This window comes from Taudactylus pleione, unplaced genomic scaffold (assembly GCF_031769625.1).
Source record: "Taudactylus pleione unplaced genomic scaffold, aTauple2 ptg000850l, whole genome shotgun sequence".
Classification (NCBI taxonomy): Eukaryota; Metazoa; Chordata; class Amphibia; order Anura; family Myobatrachidae; genus Taudactylus; species Taudactylus pleione.
Window position 1 is genome coordinate 842,119 of NW_028285252.1, and position 22,352 is coordinate 864,470.

A 22,352-nucleotide genomic window follows, 5' to 3' on the forward strand; every position below is an offset into this window, starting at 1 on the left:
GCCCTCTGCCAGTGGACCAGTGGAAGCTAGCCAACACTATTCAGGAAGTGTTGCAGCAGCGTGCCCATACATACCCAGAAATAAGCGGTTCCAGGTGGCAATGGTAGGAGCCTGGGTGGAAGTAAGCGGTTCCAGGTGGCAATGGTAGGAGCCTGGGTGGAAGTAAGCGGTTCCAGGTGGCAATGGTAGGAGCCCGGGTGAAAGTAAACGGTTCCAGGTACTGATGGTAGGAGCCCGGGTGGAAGTAAACGGTTCCAGGTGCTGATGGTAGGAGCCCGGGTGGAAGTAAACGGTTCCAGGTGCTGATGGTAGGAGCCCGGGTGGAAGTAGGCGGTTCCAGGTGCTGATGGTAGGAGCCCGGGTGGAAGTAAGCTGTTCCAGGTGCTGATGGTAGGAGCCTGGGTGGAAGTAGGCGGTTCCAGGTGCTGATGGTAGGAGCATGCTTGCACACATTTTCATATACCCCAAATTTGCTGGGACTACTTTTTTTTGCTCAAAAAAACGGCAAAATGCTATTCTTCACCACTTGTGCAAAGATGCAAGATAGCACCAATTGAGAGCATTTAAACACCCCAAATACTTCCATCAGGGCTATTCAGGAGTATCCATAGTGATCAGTGTCAGTGCATCTTTTGGGGGGTGTCAGGCTTATTTCCCCATATCTGCCAGCGCTTTTCGCCTATGTTTCGCGTCCTTTGGAATGGAATACGGGGATAAGCGCGGACACGCACGCATTCCTCCCAACATGACCCTCTCCAGGAGGGACACAATGCTCTGGTCCTGGACTTCCCTGGTAATTTATGATTGGTGGCGGCTCCAGAGGCGGGGCTGCAGCACAGTCCAAAGTTCAAATAGGGGAATCACACCAACTGCCAGTGAGTCCCAGCCAGTGACGTTGGGCAGTGTGTGAAATGACAGTGGGTGTGACTCCCCCCTTTGACTTTTGAATTGCGCTGCAGCCCCGCCTCTTACCAGGGAAGTCCAGGACCAGAGCACTGTGTCCCTCCTGGAGAGGGTCATGTTGGGAGGTATGCATACCTCCCAACATTTCAATGTTGGGAGGAGGGACGGGGCGTGGCTTCCTGGAAAAAGGGGCAGATCCAATTGAAAACAAGGCGGAGCCTCGTGGCTTCCCCCGTTTTCGTCACTTTGGTGGTGTGCCCAGCACTCTCCGAGATGCTGGGCAGCCCCCACAGAAGAGAACAGATACCGTGCGCATGCGTACGGCATCTGTTCTCTTCCTGCACAAACGCTGCTCTGCTATGCAGGGCAGCGGTTTGTGCTTTCCCCAACTTCCCCCCCACCGCGGGACACTGCGGCCCGCGGGCGGGACAGCGGGACAGTCCCAAAAGTACGGGACTGTCCCGCTGGAAGCGGGACAGTTGGGAGGTATGGGTATGCGCACGATACTTTTTCGCATGCAAAACCAGCGATGTCGGCGAAAAGTCCGGCATGCGAAAAGTACAGGACTTTTCGCTTCTAACTGAATACGGCCCAATGTCTGTATGGCGTATCTTACGTGTATGACTCCTTAGGATTGGGGAGGCGGAGGGATAAAGGGAAGGAGCAATCAGACATAAGCCAGGTACAGTAAAGGCGCGTGGTTTCCATGGCGCTCAGCTGACCGGCTGCCGTAACATCGCCCTAGCATACAAGCCTGAATCAGGCCCTACGTCCGGGACGCACCAACACCACATGGAGCTATTATCTTTAACTATGTAAAATGTCTATTTACTTTCAGTTTTGCAATAAAAATGAAAGCGAAAAACAAAAGTGGAATGTGGACAATGCTGCTACCAGCACATACATACATTATATATATATATATATATATATATATATATATATATATATATAATATATACACACACATACATACACACATATATATATATATATATATATATATATATATATATATATATATATATAACTGAGAGCACACATTAATAACACCATAATACTATATATAACCAGAGACTATATACAGTCAGTAGCTTGATGCCTGGGCTCTGTTCCTGCACAAACTGCAGTGCAAAACACCCTATATATATATATGATAATGAGCCAGAAAATGGAAGGCCGGAGATGTCCCTACAGCAGGGAGTCAGGGTGATAATGGTGCCCTTGCTGTGAGGGTCATCTGACTGCAGGCTGGTGGGAGGTAGGCCGGGCATATGTTTGTGCCAGTTGTGCCATCTGCCAGTCACAATCTCCCCTCAGTGCAGTCACTCCCCAGTGCACCCTCACCCCCTATACCAGGGGGAGCCTCTTACATCTACCACCCCTCATTATCCAGAGTCTGTCATGAGACTGCACCCACCCTCCAACAATTAGACTGCTGCTACTGCCCTGCCCCTTCACTGTCTCGAGTCTCTGCCTTCTCCAGCAGTTCTGCCTGCACTCTCCCCCCCCTTCCTGCCTATTAGACTGCCCCTCCATGTCTCTGCCCACTCCGTCTTATTAGACTGCCCCTTTATGTCTCTGCCCTCTCCTGACTCGTTAGACTTCCCCTCCCTGTCTCTGCCCTCTCCCCGTCTCATTAGACTGCCCCTCCCTGTCTCTGCCCTCTCCCCGTCTCATTAGACTGCCCCTCCCTGTCTCTGCCCCCTTCCTGCCCCTCTCCTCCCCTCATTGCTCTTCCGTGATCACAGTTTGTTTATTTTTATGACTTTTTTTTTTTTTTTGTAAGAAGAGGAAAGTCCCTGGTGTGGGGCAGCTGCTGCCCCCTGTGTGCCAGGACCCGAGCTTCGTCCTGCAGGTACCAGTGAGGAGAGGGTGATATTGCTGTGCCACCTGTCTGCCCATGCTTCCCTGCTGTGCCCATGTCTGTGTGACTTTTCCCTTTTCCTGTGTCCTCTATACCCATAGATAGATCCTGGCTGCCAGTCACCAGAGCCCTCCCTGCCTGCATCAAGTGTCTGCACCTTTAACCTGTATATCTGCCTCCCCTCCCTGACTGTCTCACCTGTATACCTGCCTCCCCTCCCTGACTGTCTCACCTGTATACCTGCCTCCCCTCCCTGACTGTCTCACCTGTATACCTGCCTCCCCTCCCGGTCTGTCTCACCTCCCTGACTCTCACCTGTATACATGCCTCCCCTCCGGACGGTCTCACCTGTATACCTGCCTCCCCTCTCTGACAGTCTCACCTGTATACCTGCCTCCCCTCCCTGACAGTCTCACCTGTATACCTGCCTCCCCTCCCTGACAGTCTCACCTGTATACCTGCCTCCCCTCCCTGACAGTCTCACCTGTATACATGACTCCCCTCCCGGATGGTCTCACCTGTATACCTGCCTCCCCTCTCTGACTGTCTCACCTGTATACCTGCCTCCTCTCCCTGACTGTCTTACCTGTATACCTGCCTTACCTCTCTGACTGTCTCTCCTGTATACCTGCCTCCCCTCCCTGACAGTCTCACCTCCCTGACTCTCACCTGTATACCTGCCTCCCCTCCCTAACAGTCTCACCTGTATACCTGCCTCCCCTCCCTGACAGTCTCACCTCCCTGACTCTCACCTGTATACCTGCCTCCCCTCCCTGACAGTCTCACCTGTATACCTGCCTCCCCTCCCTGTCTCACCTGTATACCTGCCTACCCTCCCTGACTGTCTCACCTGTATACCTGCCTACCCTCCCTGACTGTCTCACCTGTATACCTGCCTCCCCTCCCTGACTGTCTCACCTGTATACCTGCCTCCCCTCCCTGACTGTCTCACCTGTAGTGTGCACATTACTCCTCCCAGTCCCCCATGCAAGCTCACCTTGTGCCTTCCCAGATGCCTTTCTGTATTCACCAATGCACAACCTGCACTTTTATATTCATTATTTATTAGTTTCCTATCTGTTCTTTTAACTCACAGGTTCTCAAACTCGGTCCTCAGGACCCCAAACAGTGCATGTTTTCCAGGTCTCCTCACAGAATCACAAGTGAAATAATTAGCTCCATCTGTGGATCTTTTAAAATGTGTCAGTGAGTAATGAGTACACCTGTGCGCCTGCTGGGTGACCTGGAAAACGTGTCCTGTGTGGCGTCCTGAGGACAGAGTTTGAGAACCACTGTTTTGAACCTAATATACATATTTATTCTTATTTGCATTCATTTCATTTGGCGATCCAGGTTCCAGTATGGACCTTATGTGGCTGTTTTGGTGCACCATGATAATTCTCGCCCCTCTCCTCCTCATGGGAATTAGCAGCACCTTCAAGTTCCATTTTAAAATCTTCTACTACTGTGTCTTATGCCTTATCCTGTCTGCGCTGGCAGCGCCCGTGTGCCTGTGGAAGAATGGAGGCAGGACGGTGGACAACATGAAGTAAGTCTTCTGTTATTACTGGTTTATATATATAAATTTTTTTATGACCTGTCACAGAATTTAACAAACAGTCCCATGTTAAATGTTTAAGAGCAAACTTCGTGTTAATTTGACCACTGGGTGGCGCTGTGTTTCAGTCTTTAGGGCTGTCAGTGCAGTCTGATTCAGAGGCCAAAAATGTGTGCAAAAGTGCATGATATGGGAGGTGACCTGCAGTGCCTATCCCATGTATTAAGGTTTTCTCTTGTACCATAATGTCTTTTTAAACATTTAATAATTAGCCTATTAATTATATTATTATATATTTTAAAGTAGTTTTCCAAATTCCGCCACAGCAATATAACCATCCCCCCCTATTAGTAATTTAGGGGGTTACTTGTCCTCTGTCTGCTCAGGGTATCACAGTACCCCTACCTAATATGAATGGCGACCTCTGTAGGCAAGCTGTAATGATATGAACGCTGGTATGTGAGTGCGGCAGGATACAACACTAAGGTAGAAACGCCAGCCAGGTCCTGATTGTGCGCGCCAGGGGTCAGTTTAGAGTTAGGGCCGCCCTGTCCGCATTACCGGCGGAGGTCCCTGCTAGTTCTGAGACGCTTTTTACCTCACTACTAGGTAAACCTGTACTGTAGAGTAGGGGTCCCACTGAAATGAGTCGGAAAAGCCCCGTTAATGAGTAGTCCCATTGCACCGTTACATAAATCGAGGCCTAATTCCTTTTAGTGTTCGACACACACTCAACACCAGTCTTACTAGCTGCCCATCCTGCAGCTTCCGTATCCGGTAATGCCACGCAGTCAACCCACCACCCGCGCTTTCACCACAGAGGAAGCTCTGGGAATGAGATGCCAGCGGCATGTTTTCCACTTTCCTTTTGGCCCTCATGGACTGAGTCATCGACATTTCATCCAGATCGTTGTTTAACACCTCTCAGGGCTCGCCCGTGGTGCACACGTCACCTTGTGCCATGGATAGAGCCTTCTGTAGTCCCAATTTTCTTATGTATATATTTTATTTCCAGCTTTTACAGGACTGTTATTCAAGGAGAGATGTATCAAGCATTGGAGAGAGATAAAGTGGGGAAGTTGCCCATAGCAACCAATCAGTCATTTCAACGATTGTACTAGATAAATGACAGAAGCTGATTGGTTGCTTTTGGCAACTTCTCGAGATCTATATTGCAAGAGCAGCCATTGTTTGTCCACAACTCACAGTGGCCTTTTTGGTAGTACAGGTTGAGTCTCCCATATCCAAATATTCCAAAATACGGAATATTCCGAAATACGGAATATTTTTAGCATGACTGAGATAGTGAAAACGTTGATTTTTGATCGCTCAATGTACGCAAACTTTGTTTAAGGCACAAAATTATTAAAAATAAAGTATAATATCACCTATAGGCTGTGTGTATAAGGTGTATAATAAACATAAATTAATTTCATGTATGTACACAAACTTTGTTTGAGCCACAAAATTATTGAAAATATTGTATAAAATGACCTTCAGGCTGTGTGTATAAGCTGTATATAACACATAAATGCATTCTGTGTTTAGATTTGGGCCCTATTCCTAAGACATTTCAATATGGTATGCAATTATTCCAAAATAAGGAATATTCCGATATCCAAAATACCCCTGGCCCCAAGCATTTTGGATATGGGAGACTCAACCTGTAAAAGTAACTTTCGCCTATGTTTCATAACTGTTTTACCAACCTGTCTATTGTATATACATTGTTACTTATGTCTCAGCAGTGGGACCCTGTAACCACATTGTCTTGGTGGGGCCTTCAGTCTAACATTGGCTGAAGTACCCTGTGGAAAGCAGGAGCCAGCCAATGTGAGCTGGAGGCACTGTGGCATAGTGTGAACGGGATGCGGGGGCGCTGTGGCCTAATGTGAACTGGGGTCACTACGATGTGGCCTAATGTGAACTGGGGTCACTACGATGTGGCCTAATGTGAACTGGGGTCACTACGATGTGGCCTAATGTGAAGTGGGGTCACTACAATGTGGCCTAATGTGAAGTGGGGTCACTACAATGTGGCCTAATGTGAAGTGGGGTCACTACAATGTGGCCTAATGTGAAGTGGGGTCACTACAATGTGGCCTAATGTGAAGTGGGGTCACTACTAGGAGGCAGAAATGAACCACTGCTGCAGAGAGAAGCACTGAAAGACCCTTCAAAATATTGCTATTTGGTCCACAAATTTGTAGTTATACCCCTGAGCCCCCACAGTACTGCTAGCTATAGAAGTGTCAGGTGAGCACATTGTGAGCTGAATAACTGGAGTGACAGGGAATCTGTGTTTCCCATTGTATTGAAAGGGTCGCGTCTCGAGCTCCCAATGATTGTATCAGCCTGGCCTGAAACGCTATGGTGTAATGGCCTGAAACGCTATGGTGTAATTACAGTAGCACTGCAAAGGGACATTCATACTGATGCTGGGTATACACTGGCCGATATATCGTGTGTGCATCGATCGGCCAGTGTGTACAGATGATATGTTTGTGCAGGTGGCACATATATCTGCTTATCGTGCTGTGTGTACGGGCGGTCGGCTGAGAGGCTGCCTGGTGATTGGTAAACGCACGCCCAGTTGTGACGTCAGTTATGACCCATCGGGCCAACGATTGGTAAGTGTGTATGCACGGCCGATCAGAATTGAACATTGGCGTAAATGCTGTTCAAAATGCTCTGACTCTATTTTTACTACTTAAAGGGTTAACGTGCTAAGGTCTTACAGTACCTACTTTCTGAACTCAATACCTTAGCAGATGTCACAATACTGAGCTCACCACAGGAAGGCGATTACTACCTTAGGCAACAGGGACCAGCGACGCCCACGCACGTGTGCGAATCACTTTCACCTTTTGCTGGCAGTGTCAGGCTGCCACTGAAAGTGAGACGACCTTCGCAATGTAGTCAGCGATATGTATCGGCGATATATAAGGATACCGTTACATGGCACCCTATCGGCCATCCATATAGAAGTGTGTTGGACATGTACTGTGAGAGGAATGCGCTTAATATGTAAAAAAAAAAAAAAAACACAATTCTTGCATCTTTCTAGTACCGTGTTCTCAAAACCCGTCGGTGCACAAATACTGTCAATTAGCCCCGAATTACATCTAATAATTATAGTAATTAATATACACCAGACTTTTGTTTTATTTTTTGTCCTCTGCCAGATTACGTTTAATGAGACAGCGTTCGCTCTAATCTGAGATTCCAGCAAGAGATTTGTCATTTACCAGTTGCACCTTTTGTTGTTGTGACATGTTACAGGGGAATGTCTCTTCAGAACGCTGTAAATCTCGTGGCTTCAGTGCGCACGCAGTCTGATCTGAGGCCAGGATGACATGATAAAACCACTGTCTGCCTCTTGGAGACGGCAGGGATTAGATCAGTAACTACGTTGGAATATTCTTACCAGGGTGTTGTCACCGTTTGACTCCTTTCAATTCTGTGATCAAACGTGAAACTTCTGAAATTCTGTCCGGAGCTTTTCTCGCATCGCAAAGGCTTCTGGATCCTATACTGCAACCATATATGATCTATTGCCGGAACAGGCGCGGAGGCACCATTGTCTGGGACACTTGGGTGGTGGTTGAGAAAACAGTCGTTGAATTGTTTTTAAAATACTTTTAAAGGAACTGACAATGGTGCAAAAATTGTGCCGGAGTGTGAGGCTCAAACTGGCAGGGATCAGTGACTGTGGACAGAGAATTAGCAATTTAAATGTGGCTCTGTGTTTACTGTACTTCCGTTAAAATAAGAGCTGTGTTTTGCTTTTTGGAGATGGCTGGCATGCTCGCATTAATTCCGCTAAAGGCTTAAAATAGTTGTTTTTGTCTTCTTAAAATAGTTTGGCATGTGGACGATCAGACCTAGCCTAGTAGTGACTGTTATTATATACTACGGCCAGAACACTGCGATGCCAGCCCTCGACCACCCCCGCTGCACCCCTGTATAGGTGATGGAGGTAGGTCCACAGCTGGACTCACCTGATGTTATGTATCACTTTCTATAAATTGTGATGAGGTTACAGTCAAAGGAACTGACGCATGTTTCACACTGCGCCTGCTCCGGAAGTGAGCGTGCACGAAGAGGAATGATGCTTAGTCCTATTAATTTTTTTTTTTGCATATATGCCGGGTACACACTAGACGATATCTCCTCTGATTTGGCCGGATCGGATGAGATATCGGGCACATCGTCTAGTGTGTACCCGCTATGTCGCTGACAATGCGCGCTACCGCGCGTCGTCGGCTACATCGCCCGTTGGACCTGCATGCAGGTCCGTCGGGCTACATCGTTAACGAGGGCTATGCTGTCGCTGCCAGCATCGGCAAGTGTGTACACACTTGCCGATGCCAAGACCCTGCCGTGTCCCGTCGCTATCAAGGTCAGTACACACTAGACATCGTCTAGTGTGTACTGGGACATTACAGCCACGACTGAAGGGGTGGAACTGGTCCGTACTGGTGCATTCCCGCAATGAACTTTCAGCTCAACTGCCGGCTCTGCAGACATATGGACGTAAACTGATATAAGCCTGTTTCCAAGTGCGTTATTTGTACCTATTATATTTATAACCTGATGTAAGTGTGCACTGTTGGTGAAGGCAAACTGCAAGCTGAATGTACAGACGTTGCGCAGATGCACTATAAGACGCATACATCGCTGTATATGGACAAATATGTGCGTTTATTTCCATGCATGCAATGCCAGAGCACGTGCGTCTGACTTTGGTGCAACACCGCGTCAGGCCCAGAGAGTATCCGTCGCCTGCGCACTCTGCTGGCTACCGGACATGGGGCTGCTGCAAGTTTTCATGGTGCAACCGATGGTTGCGTTTATTCAGACACTGACTGAAGTCGCAGAAGCAATACCAACAAAAGACATGGCCGCTGCAGCCTCCAAATTAGGGGATGATTCAATTTGTTTTTAACATGACTCTGGTGTAATGGGCGCCCAACGGAGCAATTCAATTGTTGCTCTGTTCGGGTGTGAATAGCTGCGGGAGCGCACGTTTCTGCTGCACCCTCCTGAGAAATGTGCGAGAAAGTCCGTACTTTAGATGGGTTTAGCTGTTTTACGCAGCTAAACTTGGTCTGATTGGGAACGACAAGCGCGATAAGAAAAACAAAAACAATTGAATACACAGGGGCATATGCTGAATTTTTACTGGTGGTCTCTGGGATATCCCTGGGGGTCCAGATTAAAGGTGCTGAGGATGTTGCCCCTTGAATTGTTTATTAAAACCCCAGGATCACCCACTTCACTGGGAATGTAGATTGGATCCAGGAGGTTGGTCTTCTGTCTCGGGAGTCTAGAACAGGGAGTCTCCCGGATATTCCTGTGAGAGTAGACAAGTATAGTTATCGCCTGTGGACAGCCCAGGACTTAGGAGTCCTCCATACAGGCTACGGTTTTTCTGGGTGGGTGTCATGGCGATACAGGCATCTCCCTTTTGCAGATCGTTCAGGGGTATGCAATCGGGAAGCCGGCAGCCAGCTTCCCGACTGTCATATCCCGTCAAGGGTGAAATGCCGGGCATCTAGATGTAGATGCCCGGCATTTCCCCGACGCTGGGAGATCGGCGCCTGGCATCCCGATCGTAGTGATGCTGGGCGCCGCGAGCGGACAGCCGTGGGGGGGGGAGGGTTAGGTTTAGGGCTCCCGGGGGGGACTTAGGGCTAGGCACCCCCCCGGGATGGTTAGGGTTAGGGTTAGGCTAGGGGGAGGGAGGGTTAGGGCTAGGCACCCCGGGGGGGGACTTAGGGTTAGGCACCCCACCGGGGGACTTAGGTTTAGGCAGCAGGGAAGGGGGGGATTAGGGTTAGGCACTTGGGGGGGGAGGTTAGGGTTAGGCACCCCTAAGGAGGGTTAGGGTTAGGAGGGTTAGGTTAGACAATACTTACCTATCCACGATCGGGATTTCCAGCGCTGTCGGGCTTCTGCTGCCGGGATCTCTGCTGATGTCGGGCTGCCGGGAATCGAACCGCCGGCCATGCGGCCGGCGGTATTTCACACCAATTCCCGTTCAGGATACCGGACATGGGGCTTCATTCAGGATACCGGACATGGGGCCTCATTCAGGATACCAGACAGGATACCGGACATGGGGCCTCCTATAACTGGTAGTTTATGTAGTTTGACCAGGATTAGGTTCTTGACTATGTTTTGAAGTTGGTCAGGGCCATGGATTTCTACATGGAGCCCGCCAAGTAGGCCGTGGAGTCTCTGATTTGAAATTTTGGTTTAAGTAAGTTCGCTCAGGATGTCTTCCAGTGCCTAAAACTGCTCTGGCAGGGGGGGGGGGGGTCAGGCAAAGCTCCAATGGAAGTGCTGTGAGTCAGAGGATCAACTATCACACCGCACCTGTACTGACAGTTACTCATATCCTCCCAGCACATTCTCATATGCCATGCTCTCCAGTGTTGGTCTGCAGTGTAACAAATGAAGGCTGCAGATGTACCTCAAGGTCCATTCTTCAACACGGACAAGGCCGGGTATCCCAGCTAGTACTTAATAAACCGTTACATAACATGTTTGCAGTCAGCCAATACAGACAATTCAGATAAACAAATTATGTTTGCCAGAATCTAGCTTGTAGTACTTATGTGGGGTCTACGGTTAAATATGCTGATATTATGCAGTGCATTCACCTATTGTAGTACTTGTTCATTGTAGTATTTGTGTTTGGGGCAGGTGCTCGCATATCATGGGGTGGGGGGGAAGTAGCCGGTGTTATTACATATACATTCAGTTACAAGAATGTTTGATTTGTTCCTGTAGTAATGTTAATCTGCAGTTTCTGCCACCTTTGTATAGTAATAATCTGTTTAATCATAAACTGCAGTAATGAAAATATTTACAAGAGACACAAGGCGGCCATGTGCAAGTCACCTGGATGGGACCAGGTATATTCGTTTCCAGCGCACACATATACTGTGTACCAAGTGCATGATGTGTGTACCCATTCAAAACACGATTTCGTGCCCACGTAGGTCAGTGTATATAGGCATGCAGCCTAACGACAGTCTGATTGCCCACCGATTCTCCATGCCCCATAGATGAAACTTCGCATGGGGTGACCAACCAGCTCTCGTTTTACTCCCCAGCTATGGGGGGAAGCTGCGCAGAAGGGGGTCCCTAAAGTGCTGTTACTGGGGAAGGAGGGGACTTTGTAGACTTTATTAAATGTGATTTCTACCTGGAAGTCGGAGGAAGACGAAGCAGAAATAGTTGCAAAATTCAAGGTTGACCTTCCAAAAATAAAGCAGCGGGTGATAAGGCCGCACATTGCAGGAATATTAATGAGCGCTGTACTCCAAATCCTTTCCTTCCAGAGCACTTTATAATTTCTACAAATATTCCCATTACCCAGCATTGTGCTGACTTCACCAATTCTCCACACTCAGCAGCCTCTAGATCATATTAATGTGTATTATAGACTTTTACTCCTGCTGTGGTGTTTTATTTTCCTTGTCTTTTCTTGTTTCATTTTGTCATGTCAGAAACCCATGCCCCGTCCTGAGGTCAGAAAGCTATGCCCCCCCCATCCTGAGGTCAGAAAGCTATACCCCCCCTTCCTGAGGTCAGAAAGCCATGCCCCCCCCCGTCCTGAGGTCAGAAAGCTATGCCCCCCCCGTCCCGAGGTCAGAAAGCTATGCCCCCCCCTGTCCTGAGGTCAGAAAGCTATGCCCCCCCGTCCTGAGGTCAGAAAGCCATGCCCCCCCCGTCCTGAGGTCAGAAAGCCATGCCCCCCCCGTCCTGAGGTCAGAAAGCCATGCCCCCCCCGTCCTGAGGTCAGAAAGCCATGCCTCCCCCGTCCTGAGGTCAGAAAGCCATGCCCCCCCCCGTCCTGAGGTCAGAAAGCCATGCCCCCCCCCGTACTGAGGTCAGAAAGCCATGCCCCCCCGTCCTGAGGTCAGAAAGCCATGCCCCCCCCCGTGCTGAGGTCAGAAAGCCATGCCCCCCCCCCCGTGCTGAGGTCAGAAAGCCATGCCCCCCCCCGTCCTGAGGTCAGAAAGCCATGCCCCCCCCCGTCCTGAGGTCAGAAAGCCATGCCCCCCCCCGTCCTGAGGTCAGAAAGCCATGCCCCCCCCCGTCCTGAGGTCAGAAAGCCATGCCCCCCCCCCGTCCTGAGGTCAGAAAGCCATGCCCCCCATCCTGAGGTCAGAAAGCCATGCCCCCCATCCTGAGGTCAGAAAGCCATGCCCCCGTCCTGAGTGCGAATCGTCCGATGTTGGGAGTAATGACTGGGCAAAGGTTGTTTGCCGATATTACTTAGAGGTGCAAATTTGCATTAAAACCATGGGACCTAATTGGACTTTTGCTAACACAGAGATGGGCCACATGTACGAGCCGTCACCTATGACCCCAGCCCCTTCCAGCTTCATGCGACCTGTTTCTCTGCTCTATGCTACATAGCCCCCTGGCACGTATCCTCTCCTTTATGCCTGGCTGAGATCTGCTCTTATTTAGCCATTTCTTCTGCCTTTTCATCTGGGAGAATTTCATGCTCTGTAAGATCTTGAACATATATATATGGACAAAGTTTTGTTGCAAATAATCCTACTTTTCTCCCTAAGGTAGTTTCCACAAGCCGTACGATGAAATACCCTGGGCCTCGTCAGGACAGTCTCTGTGTTCAGAATGAAAACAATTCAGGGCCGGGACATGCTCTGGCAAGATGGCTCCCGGATGCCATTGCGTCAGCTTACATGGGAAAACAGATGTTAGATGCCAGACGTAATATTGGCGCAACCTACAAGGGCGGTGGTGATGCCCAGGGCTCTTTTCAATTGGCGCTTTCATTTTACATGAAGATATTGTGGCTCTTCCGGCTTCTCAGTTGGTTGCCATGGAGACCTCTGTAGTATCCTTTTCTTCCCCTACGCTGCCTATCTCTCCCCGGGTGTCGTCTTCATTGGTTGAGAGTGTGCTATACTTCAGTTCGTAGCTGATTGGCTGTTGTCTCTAATGCGTCGTTGATAGTTCCTGCATTTCTATAAGCTGCACGTGTTCCTTTGTGGTGGTTCTTATTGCTAACGCTGTTTTCATTCTGGAGCTTATTGCTGACCTTTGCGCATTTTGACTCTGTCTCTTGTCTGCTGCCAGCCCTGACTTCAGTTTGTATTGTCATTTAATCCTGATTGCTGCCAGTCCTAACCTCAGATAATGTATTTCTTGTTTGTCTGCCACCAGCCCTGACCGTGGATTGTATAATGAATATTTGTCTGCTGCTAACCCGGTCATTGCATAGTATATCTGTGAAAAACAAGCATGGCAGCCACAGAGCCACAACTCCTAGCATGTGTGACATGGTGAAAACAGAGCTCAGAAAGGTACCAAAAGCCTCTCTGCTTACTACATAATGTACCATACAACATAACAAAGTGGAATATCTACAGGATTATCTATTATTATTATTATTTTTTAGCAGCCTGAAGAAACAAACGAATGAGCAATTGTAATGATCGGGTTGCTTCTTATAGCCTACCCCATGGGGTGCTTTCATTCATTGGATTGCTGTGATATTGTTGTAAAGCCATGGGAAGCTTATCAACAGATGATAATAATGTATGGGTACAAGGGTTCAACTTAATCTTGCTGGTATTAACAATTGCTGATAGCTGCATTTGGTAATGACCTCTATCCTAGTAACGTTGGACCTCCTCTTCTGCCAACCTATATCAATCTGTACTGCACGTGGAATCCAGACTTCGTACATTCTTGTCAGTCGTTTACGTGGTCATCTGATCATCCAAATGTTTGGATCTGTGGGGTTTCATGGTCACACGCAATAAGGTCCATATTTAAAAAATTTGTCCATTTGGAGGTAATGATCATAAAGGTCATTCTGCTCCCTTCTTAGCCGACCAGCCGGAGTCAGCTGTGGATCGATTATTTTCGTGCCAAAATACCACAATTTTTAGCCATTTTGATTTGCTGACCGGAAATCGCAGTCCGGATTTATGCCGGCCATAATCTACTCCCATTTGTTTGACCTGACCACCAAAGGACCCAAACATGGTGAACCAAACTCTACACATCGAATTGGGCCGGTTGTCTAGATCAGAGGTTGGGTGAAGATCACACACATCCTGTTGGGGTCACTGACCATTCAGGTTTTCCAACACATTCTGCAAAAATCAGATTGTTTTACCAGATAAAAAGCCTTTCAGGATCCAGAGTATAGGCAATGTCCAGGGGGAGAGGCAGAGGCAGCCATATTGCTAGCCACACACTACCATATTTCTATTGAGATGTTGCAGAAGATGGGGAACTAGACAGCGATACTGTGCGAGTACCTGTCCCATATTGTGCGGCGCAAATAAACTGACCTATTCATTTTTAATTTCTGATACAAGTACGCAGCACCGTGCTATGTCTCCTATACCATGTATAGCTGTAGTCCTCACATGGTGCCGGGATAATCACTTCCTACAGGGAATAGTGAAGTATGTTACAACATATCAGTGATATTCTCTAACTCTATAATGTACCCCGCAATATTGCCCAGTAATTAACACTAGTGATAACTGGCATGGTGCAGGTTTGGCAGTGATGGTAAGAAGTAATGTGCTAGTCCTACTGCCCAGCATTGTAGAATCCCCAGTAATGTGTATTAGGCTGATATTTGTTACAGCAGCCAGTCGATTGTAATATTGCACCAGCAAGATGTAATGTGCCTGTGATAATACCTATAAAAGTCTAAGTACTACAGTAATATTTCCCGGTGTGATGTAATATGCAGGAGTAAAGTGCAGGTGGATGTTTGGCACCAGCAGGGATGCCCAGCAACGTGTAATGTGCCAAGGGTAAAGTCCAGCAAGCTGAAAAAAAATGCCCAGTAAGATATAATACTCCAGAGATAATGCCCATTAGGATGTAATATTGTCTAGCATTAGATATTAGGGTTAATATGAATATACCTATATTTATGCCCAGTAGAGGGCAGTATGTCCATAATGTACTGCAGAACAATGCCCGCTGATATTGGCTGCCCCAACAATGGCACCAACACTAGAGATTCCATCCATTGTACGCCTTCTGGGCCTCTCATATTGAAGACTGACCCTAGGGCAATTGCCTCCATGTTCCTGCTTTTCCAGCCTGCCACTAAGCAGAGCATGTCTGATAATATTCTGTCTCCACCTAGATCCCAGTGCCACCCACTTTGGGAGACGTCATCATGGCCGCTCCCAGCCAGCAGACGCTCCGACTGTGGAACTGATGTGTTGGAATAACATCCCCAGTCATTCATCACTGTCTCTTTTATGAATAAATCAGAGGTTTCCAAACTTTGGGCCTGATTCAGACCCGCTCAGGAGCGCTCAGTCGTGCGCATGTGCGAGACCCGAATAACGACGGCCAAGCCGTTGTTATGGGTCTCGCACCAAAGGGGGCGTGCTGTCGATGGTGATTGACAGCACGCCCCCTTTGGTGGGCGTGCTGGGGGCGTGGCTGCCCAGACGGAGGCGTTCCCATGGGAACGTCTACCGTCTGGGGCCGATCACTAGTGATGTCAGTGGGAGTGCTTTTGGCTTTGATAGAGCCAAAAGCACTCCAGGGCTTGCGGCAGCGAGACCCTACCGCAAGGGTCTCGTCGCAATCCCGATGGTCGCGACGGCTGTCCGTCCATGTGGGGTAATTTACCCCTGTCCCCTGATCACTGCCTTAGACACTTGTTTTATATACACAAGTGATGGTCCTATCTCTGGGTACTGTTCTGTCTGTGGTAACGATGAGTTATGATGTCATAGCTTATAGTCAGTCAGGTCTGCGGTCCTCTATCAGTAGGAAAACGTGTGCATATAACAGAAATAAAATATGCCAGTAGAATTTGCAGCAGGGCACATACCAGCCAATGAGTTACAGTGAAATGAAGGCACATAGGCTTTTTGTTGTAATACAGTACACACCACAATACGCCGCCTCTGCTCATGGTTACGGGCGAATACGGACTCATCGTGTGCAGCACAAGTTTTAAAAGCTTCTAAACCAGTAAACCTGAAAAACAATTTTTTTTTTTAGGTCTGAATCATGGAGTAAAATAAACACTTCGATGTTACCTAACATTCCACTGAAGCTCACTTATAAAGTATTACTCCACACACTACATCTTTAGGTCCATGTCCTGATGGGATATGATGCAAGTCAGTCGGTTGACTTGCTGTAACATCATTAACCCCCACCTTGTGTATCGTTCCACATTTCTGCACAGCAAGTCTACAAAGTTGTCAGTCAAACGCTGTCTGCTCAGCGAGAGAAGCACCTCCAACATGGCAGCCTCCAAAAGAGTAGCGATAGATGCACGGTGGATTCTGTTGCATATGAATGTACTGTGTACAAGCGGATCCACTGTATGTTTATTTACTGGAGTTTTAAAGAATATTTAATTTGTGTTTGCAACACTTGAGCCATAAATACAATGAATGTATCTGTTATTGAATGGGGTTTTAATGAGACTATTTTATTTATTAAGTGACTGTTCCATTCTGTAAGCCGCCATTGGTAATCTGCAGAGATCATGCACAGGCCTTTACGTTCCTCATCCTGTAGTGCCCACACTGAAAGATAAGTTGTTCGGTGCAGGCACCCTCCCTCATCCCCGAACATGGTCTATCTGTCGTTATCGGCAGGTGATGATTGATGTCGGAAACGTCCAGCAGGAGCGTGCGACGCTGGTCGTTTCTGACATAAAAGTGCACGATTACTGAGCGATTGCACGGTTAAGATGTCATAATCGTGCAACCGCTCAGTAATATCTCCCAGTGTGTACGCACCATTAAGGGGGGTAATGAAATATTTCCTCTGAAATGATTCCACAGAGGAGAAAACTTCATCTAGAAATCACTTCACAGTTCCAAATATTTAATGGTCATTTACAGAAAGTAATTGGGCAAACATCCTTCTCCAAGCGTCTGCAAATTTGCTCAGCGTGAAGGAAATTATTCGGTTGACAATCAATGTTCCAGGTCTTTTGCAGATCATTGCAGCAGCCCTGCGCACAGTTCTTCTTCTAGAGGGATTTCCAGAGGCTCATAAGACTCCCGGAAATTCACTGCTGTGATCAAACTTATTCTCGCTGCGTGTAACAATGGCCACTGGCTCAGCCAGGAAAATATACAAAGTATGAGGATAAAAAGATTGAACTTCAGGAAAGAAAAAAAAAAAATCAGAGGTACTCCCAGTGTTGAGGATGACTTGATTGTACAGTGCGGGTGTCTGCTCGGAGCTGCAGCCGTGGACAGCAGGCGCCTGTGTCAGTGCTGGGACGAGGCTGTTACGCTCTGGTGGGGGTGAATTCTCCTGACTCTGGGGGTCTGGCAGGGATCGTGTACCTTTCTGCCAGGGGTTATTCCTTTATTGGTGCAACCAACCTGACATTCTTGTTTGTTGTTCTGTAACCCTGAGTCCTGCTTGTTCCTGTAGTCTGTGCTTTTGTAGCATGCTGCAGTAGTAAGCATTATAGCTGCTTGTTTATGACAGTGTTCTGTCTGTAATATGCGATTCATGGCCAGAATGAGTGTTTGGCCTTTTCAGCCAGACCCATTGCTAACGTTTGCATAAAATCCAGCATAAGAGGTGCTATCTCCATAGTCACACATTAGCATCAGACAGGGTGCCTGAGGTGCCCAGTGACGTAACTCCCAGGAGCAATGAAGCGTTTGCCTCCGGGCACCAATTGTCGTGGGAGAAGGGGCTCCAGCAGTGCCACCAAGAGAAGGTCCTAAGGAATACCAGGGTTTGTAGGGTAGGGGGGTCTGGGAGGGGCTGCTGCTGGAGACCTTGTCTCCAGGCACCACCAATGAAGTTCTTCCGCTGGTGGCATTCAGCATGGCACGGTCATAGATTGCCAAATTCCAACAAGACATTTCTGCCCAGCTAGAGTTGCCCCAGACAACTGCGTACTCTCCTGAAATGAAATTTCAGGGAGCTCTCACAGTAGAGTAGTCCAACCCTCACTTCCCCAGTAGACAGTCCCTGTCCTCGCCCATCCAGGTGCACATTGGGCATTGCGCAACTGGTGGGTGGGACTGTAATCACATGATTTGCAACACCCCACCTCCCCTTACCTGCAACTTGGGCTTCCCCTCTGGGATCTCTTGGAGAGGAAGAGAAAAATGGAGGCAGCACACTGTAAGTGCTGTTGTTATGAGGTAGTAACGGCTCAGAGCAGCAGCAGTGCAGCCGTGAAGCCGTAGCCACACATGATGGAATCGCCGAGTGCTGAATTCTCCTGTCCTCGGTTGTTATACTCTCTACCGGGATCCAAACTGCCCCTGGAAGCAACGTCTGCACAGGAATGATTAGTTGGTAGGTCCTGGATTGTGTTTCCATGGCCGAGCAGCCGCACACGAGCCAGGCGCTGGCCGGAGAGGTGTAATGCGCACACACCACCATTGGACTCTGGAGCAGTGGAGCCGCGTTCTGGCAATCTTCTAGGCGGATGTCGGGAGAACGCTCTCTGTACAAATGCATACTGCCAACTGTTTAGTCATTCATGGTTTGGCCTGGACTCCTTGGGTCCGGTGAAGGGAAATATTAATGCTACAGCATACAGCAGCGTTGTAGAGAATTCTGGGCATCCAGTGTTGTGCCAGCATATTGAAGAAGGCCCTTCCCTGTGTCAGCATGCCAATGTTCCGCGCACAGAGCAAGGTCTGTCAAAATCTGGTTTGCCAAGTTTGGTGTGGAAGTACTTGGCTGGCCGGCACAGGGCCCTGACCTCAACCCCATCAAGGACCTTTGGGATGACCCCGACCTTATCCCCAACATCAGTGCCCGACCGCACTAACACGTCGGCAGAATGGATGCGAAACCTGCAGCCATGTTTCTAGAACTAGTGGGAATTCTTCCCAGGACTATGAGGCCTGTTCCAGCAGCTACTACATAGTATTGTCCATGGTTTAGGAATGAGGTGGTCTCCCAACAGCTATGGGTGTGATGTCTGGCATCTACATACTTTGGCTATATAGAGTAGCCACATGTCCCAACAACTTCCCCCAAATACAGTACACCATGAATAAGCCAAAATCCAGCTGCAACTTCCCTGTAAGCATTCACTAATATTCCAGCAATGCAAGACCAGGATTAAGGAATTGGCGGTTATCCCATAAATATCCATGCCGGTATTCACAGCCCCCTTTCTATGCATTCCACGCACATTTTTGATTGCTGAAAATCTGAAACTGTAGATATACGGATGGGTATTTTATGAAGAATTCACAGTGCAGAGCTCAGAAGGGATTTCCAAAGCCTCAATGTGTGTCATGTGACTGTGGTTGCCACGGTAGTCACATGACACTGGGAACTTTGCAGAATTATTCCTCATTAATAGCATCTTAAAGATAAACACCTGTTTTTCATGAGATTCCTGCTTTAAATGTTATCCCTCCAGGGCTCTGAGGTTGGGTGGTGCTCTCAGCGAACATAGAGACACATTGAACTTGCTTTCTAGTTCTAAACACAGTTTCCTCTGTAGATAGGAGGCAGACAGGGCATGCTTCAACTTGTAGTTCCACTACGGCCCTAAAGTTTCTGTTATGTATAATAGTTTTTCTCATTATCCTGACTAGTCCCTGGTACAGATTCCTGATAGCGGTATTATCAGGTGATGGCCATACCATTGGGTAATAATACCTGTTTGTGATCTTTGAGCTGGTGAGGAATCTGCAGGTGGCTGGGGATGTTGTGCAACGCTGAGCTGTGCAGTATCTTTGCTGTGATTCTCTAGGACACACTTAGAGAAATGAGATGATATTCATTTATACTGCGACAAGCTGCACAACCCAGGATCTCTGTTTTGCGCGGAATACATCACTGAACCATAATAATATTACGGATACACAGGGCAGCGTTGAATAATAATCACACCGCCGTGTTTACATGTGTTTTGTATTTCCTGTTTGTTTGCTAGAAGGTGTCACGTAGGACTTTGGTCACTTGTTTATATCGTTGTATCAACCACAGAAATCAGCTATACAGCAAATTTACCATCATCCCTTCCTGCCAGCTGCCTTGATTGAAATCAGCGTGTGGGATGTGAAATTCCCTGTAACCCCTACTACATTAGTACATGTATCATGTACACATTACATACGTTATTCTCTGGACCCGACATAGGCCCATATTCAATTTGGAGCGAAAAGCCGTTTTCACATGTTTTTGGCTAAACTTTTTCGTGGGTGACGACGTCATTTTCGCCTGTTTGGGTTTTGCCCCATATTCAATTTGAAGGACTTTCCGCCTAGGTGGATAGTCGATGCAATGTACCAGGCGAAAAAGTTTCGCCTATGAATAGCAGGCGGAAAAAAGTGCAGAATTGGGGTTTTGGGGTGCAACGTTGCGGGAACCCCCGTGCAGTCTCAAGACAGTCCCCCAAAGGTAATCTGTGTCAACATGTAAAAAAAAAAAAAGGACCCCCCAAAAAAAGGGGGAGGAAAAAAAAAATTGGGGGTACAAAGTTAAAAACTAGCGAAGTTTACTCTGGGGGGGTCCCCAAGTATGCCCCAGGTGTTTTTTTTATTGCAGGTGTTTGCGGCAGGTGGATTTTTCACGATTTTTTAAACTTCACTTTAGCATCTTTTAAATATGCTGACCCCCATTTTCAAGTACCCCAAATTTGCTGGGATAAGTTATTTTCAGAAAAAAATACTCCTGAATACTATTCTGCACCACGTATAGAAAAACGCTATTTAGCAGCTATTGAGCCCGTTTAAAAAACCAAAATACCTTCAGCAAGCCAAATCGGGGGGTACCATAGTGAACCCCCATGTCAGAGCATCATTTGGGGGGTGTCAGACTGATTTCCCCAAATCTGACATCACTTTCCGCCTGTTTCAGTTTCGCCGAGTCCCGTTTTCGTGTACTTTCATATTGAATACGGGGTAAATCGATACTTTTCCGCCTGCCAAACAGGCGAAGTAGGCGGAAAGTCCGGGCCGCGAAAAAGTATCGCGGCTCATATTGAATACGGCTCTTAGAGTTTGATGGGGGGAAAAAATAAATGCATCATATTTTGCAGACCTACTGAGTTGTATGTACCTTGCATTGCGCCCCCGCTCTATGTACGATGGGTTTGGTTCTAGTCGCCATCATCAGGGCGCGCTTACAGGCATATTTGTACTTGTATCTAACAATCACAACCCACAGTTGCGTCAACACACCCTCCCCGAGCTGGGCTTGCGTGCATGGGCGTCACTTTTATTGTAAGTGGAGATGTGACTGAAATGCTCATGACTGCGCGTTTCCCATACGACGTCTGACAGAACGTGCGCAGTGCGAAAATGTATGCAAAATGTGCTCCGCAAACCGCCGTATATTAGTTTCTTCATCAGACCCCTGTGTCCAGTGTAGGAAGCGGGATTGAACCAATATAGATTTATATCCTCTTGTCCTTCCGATTCTCTTTTGTTCCTCTCATTAGTAACCCCCCCCTCTCCCTACCCGATCCCTCATACGCAGGAGGAACTTACAGGTGTAGGCAAAGGACTAGCGTGGAACCAGGGTGCCCAGAGAAAGTGCAGGTCATACCGTCCCTCTTCCCTGTACTGTACTGAACTGTGACAGTGGGGTATGGCCAGCCTGAGGGGCAATACTGAAGTGAAGAGAAAAAGAGCAAACAGTGGCAGTACCACGCTGGGCATTGAGGCCCCATTGGGGTAATAGAATGCTTCGGTGAGGCACTATCTGACACTAAGCTGCTTTATTTATGTATAGCACCTAGGATCTGACTTTTATCTCCTTTGAATCATTGTTATTACTCAATAGAGGAGATTGTATTATATATTCTGATCATTTAACGTAAACTGACAGAGTACATGTGCTAGAGTGAGATTCCACAGGGTGCGCAGCTTATTTATTTTTTATTTTTTTATTAATCTATTTATTGAACAGCGAAAAATTGTTATACATTCAAGAATTGAATACAATAAAACATTTGAATAAGAAACTACAATGTTTCTTGAAATAAACAAAATACAATGTCGCTGTTTCTGATTTTTTTTT

At 47.7% G+C, this 22,352-nt stretch overlaps 1 protein-coding gene across 1 annotated transcript in view; it reads left to right on the forward strand.

Moving 5' to 3' along the window:
• Window positions 1-2,660: 2,660 nt before the first annotated feature.
• Window positions 2,661-22,352, forward strand: part of AGPAT2 (1-acylglycerol-3-phosphate O-acyltransferase 2) — a 44,069-nt gene continuing 24,377 nt past the window's right edge. The window contains exons 1-2 of the mRNA XM_088458786.1: window positions 2,661-2,761; window positions 4,124-4,319. Coding sequence (XP_088314912.1) covers window positions 4,132-4,319 — 188 coding nt within the window. The 5' untranslated portion in view covers window positions 2,661-2,761; window positions 4,124-4,131. The remainder of the gene's footprint in view (window positions 2,762-4,123; window positions 4,320-22,352) is intronic.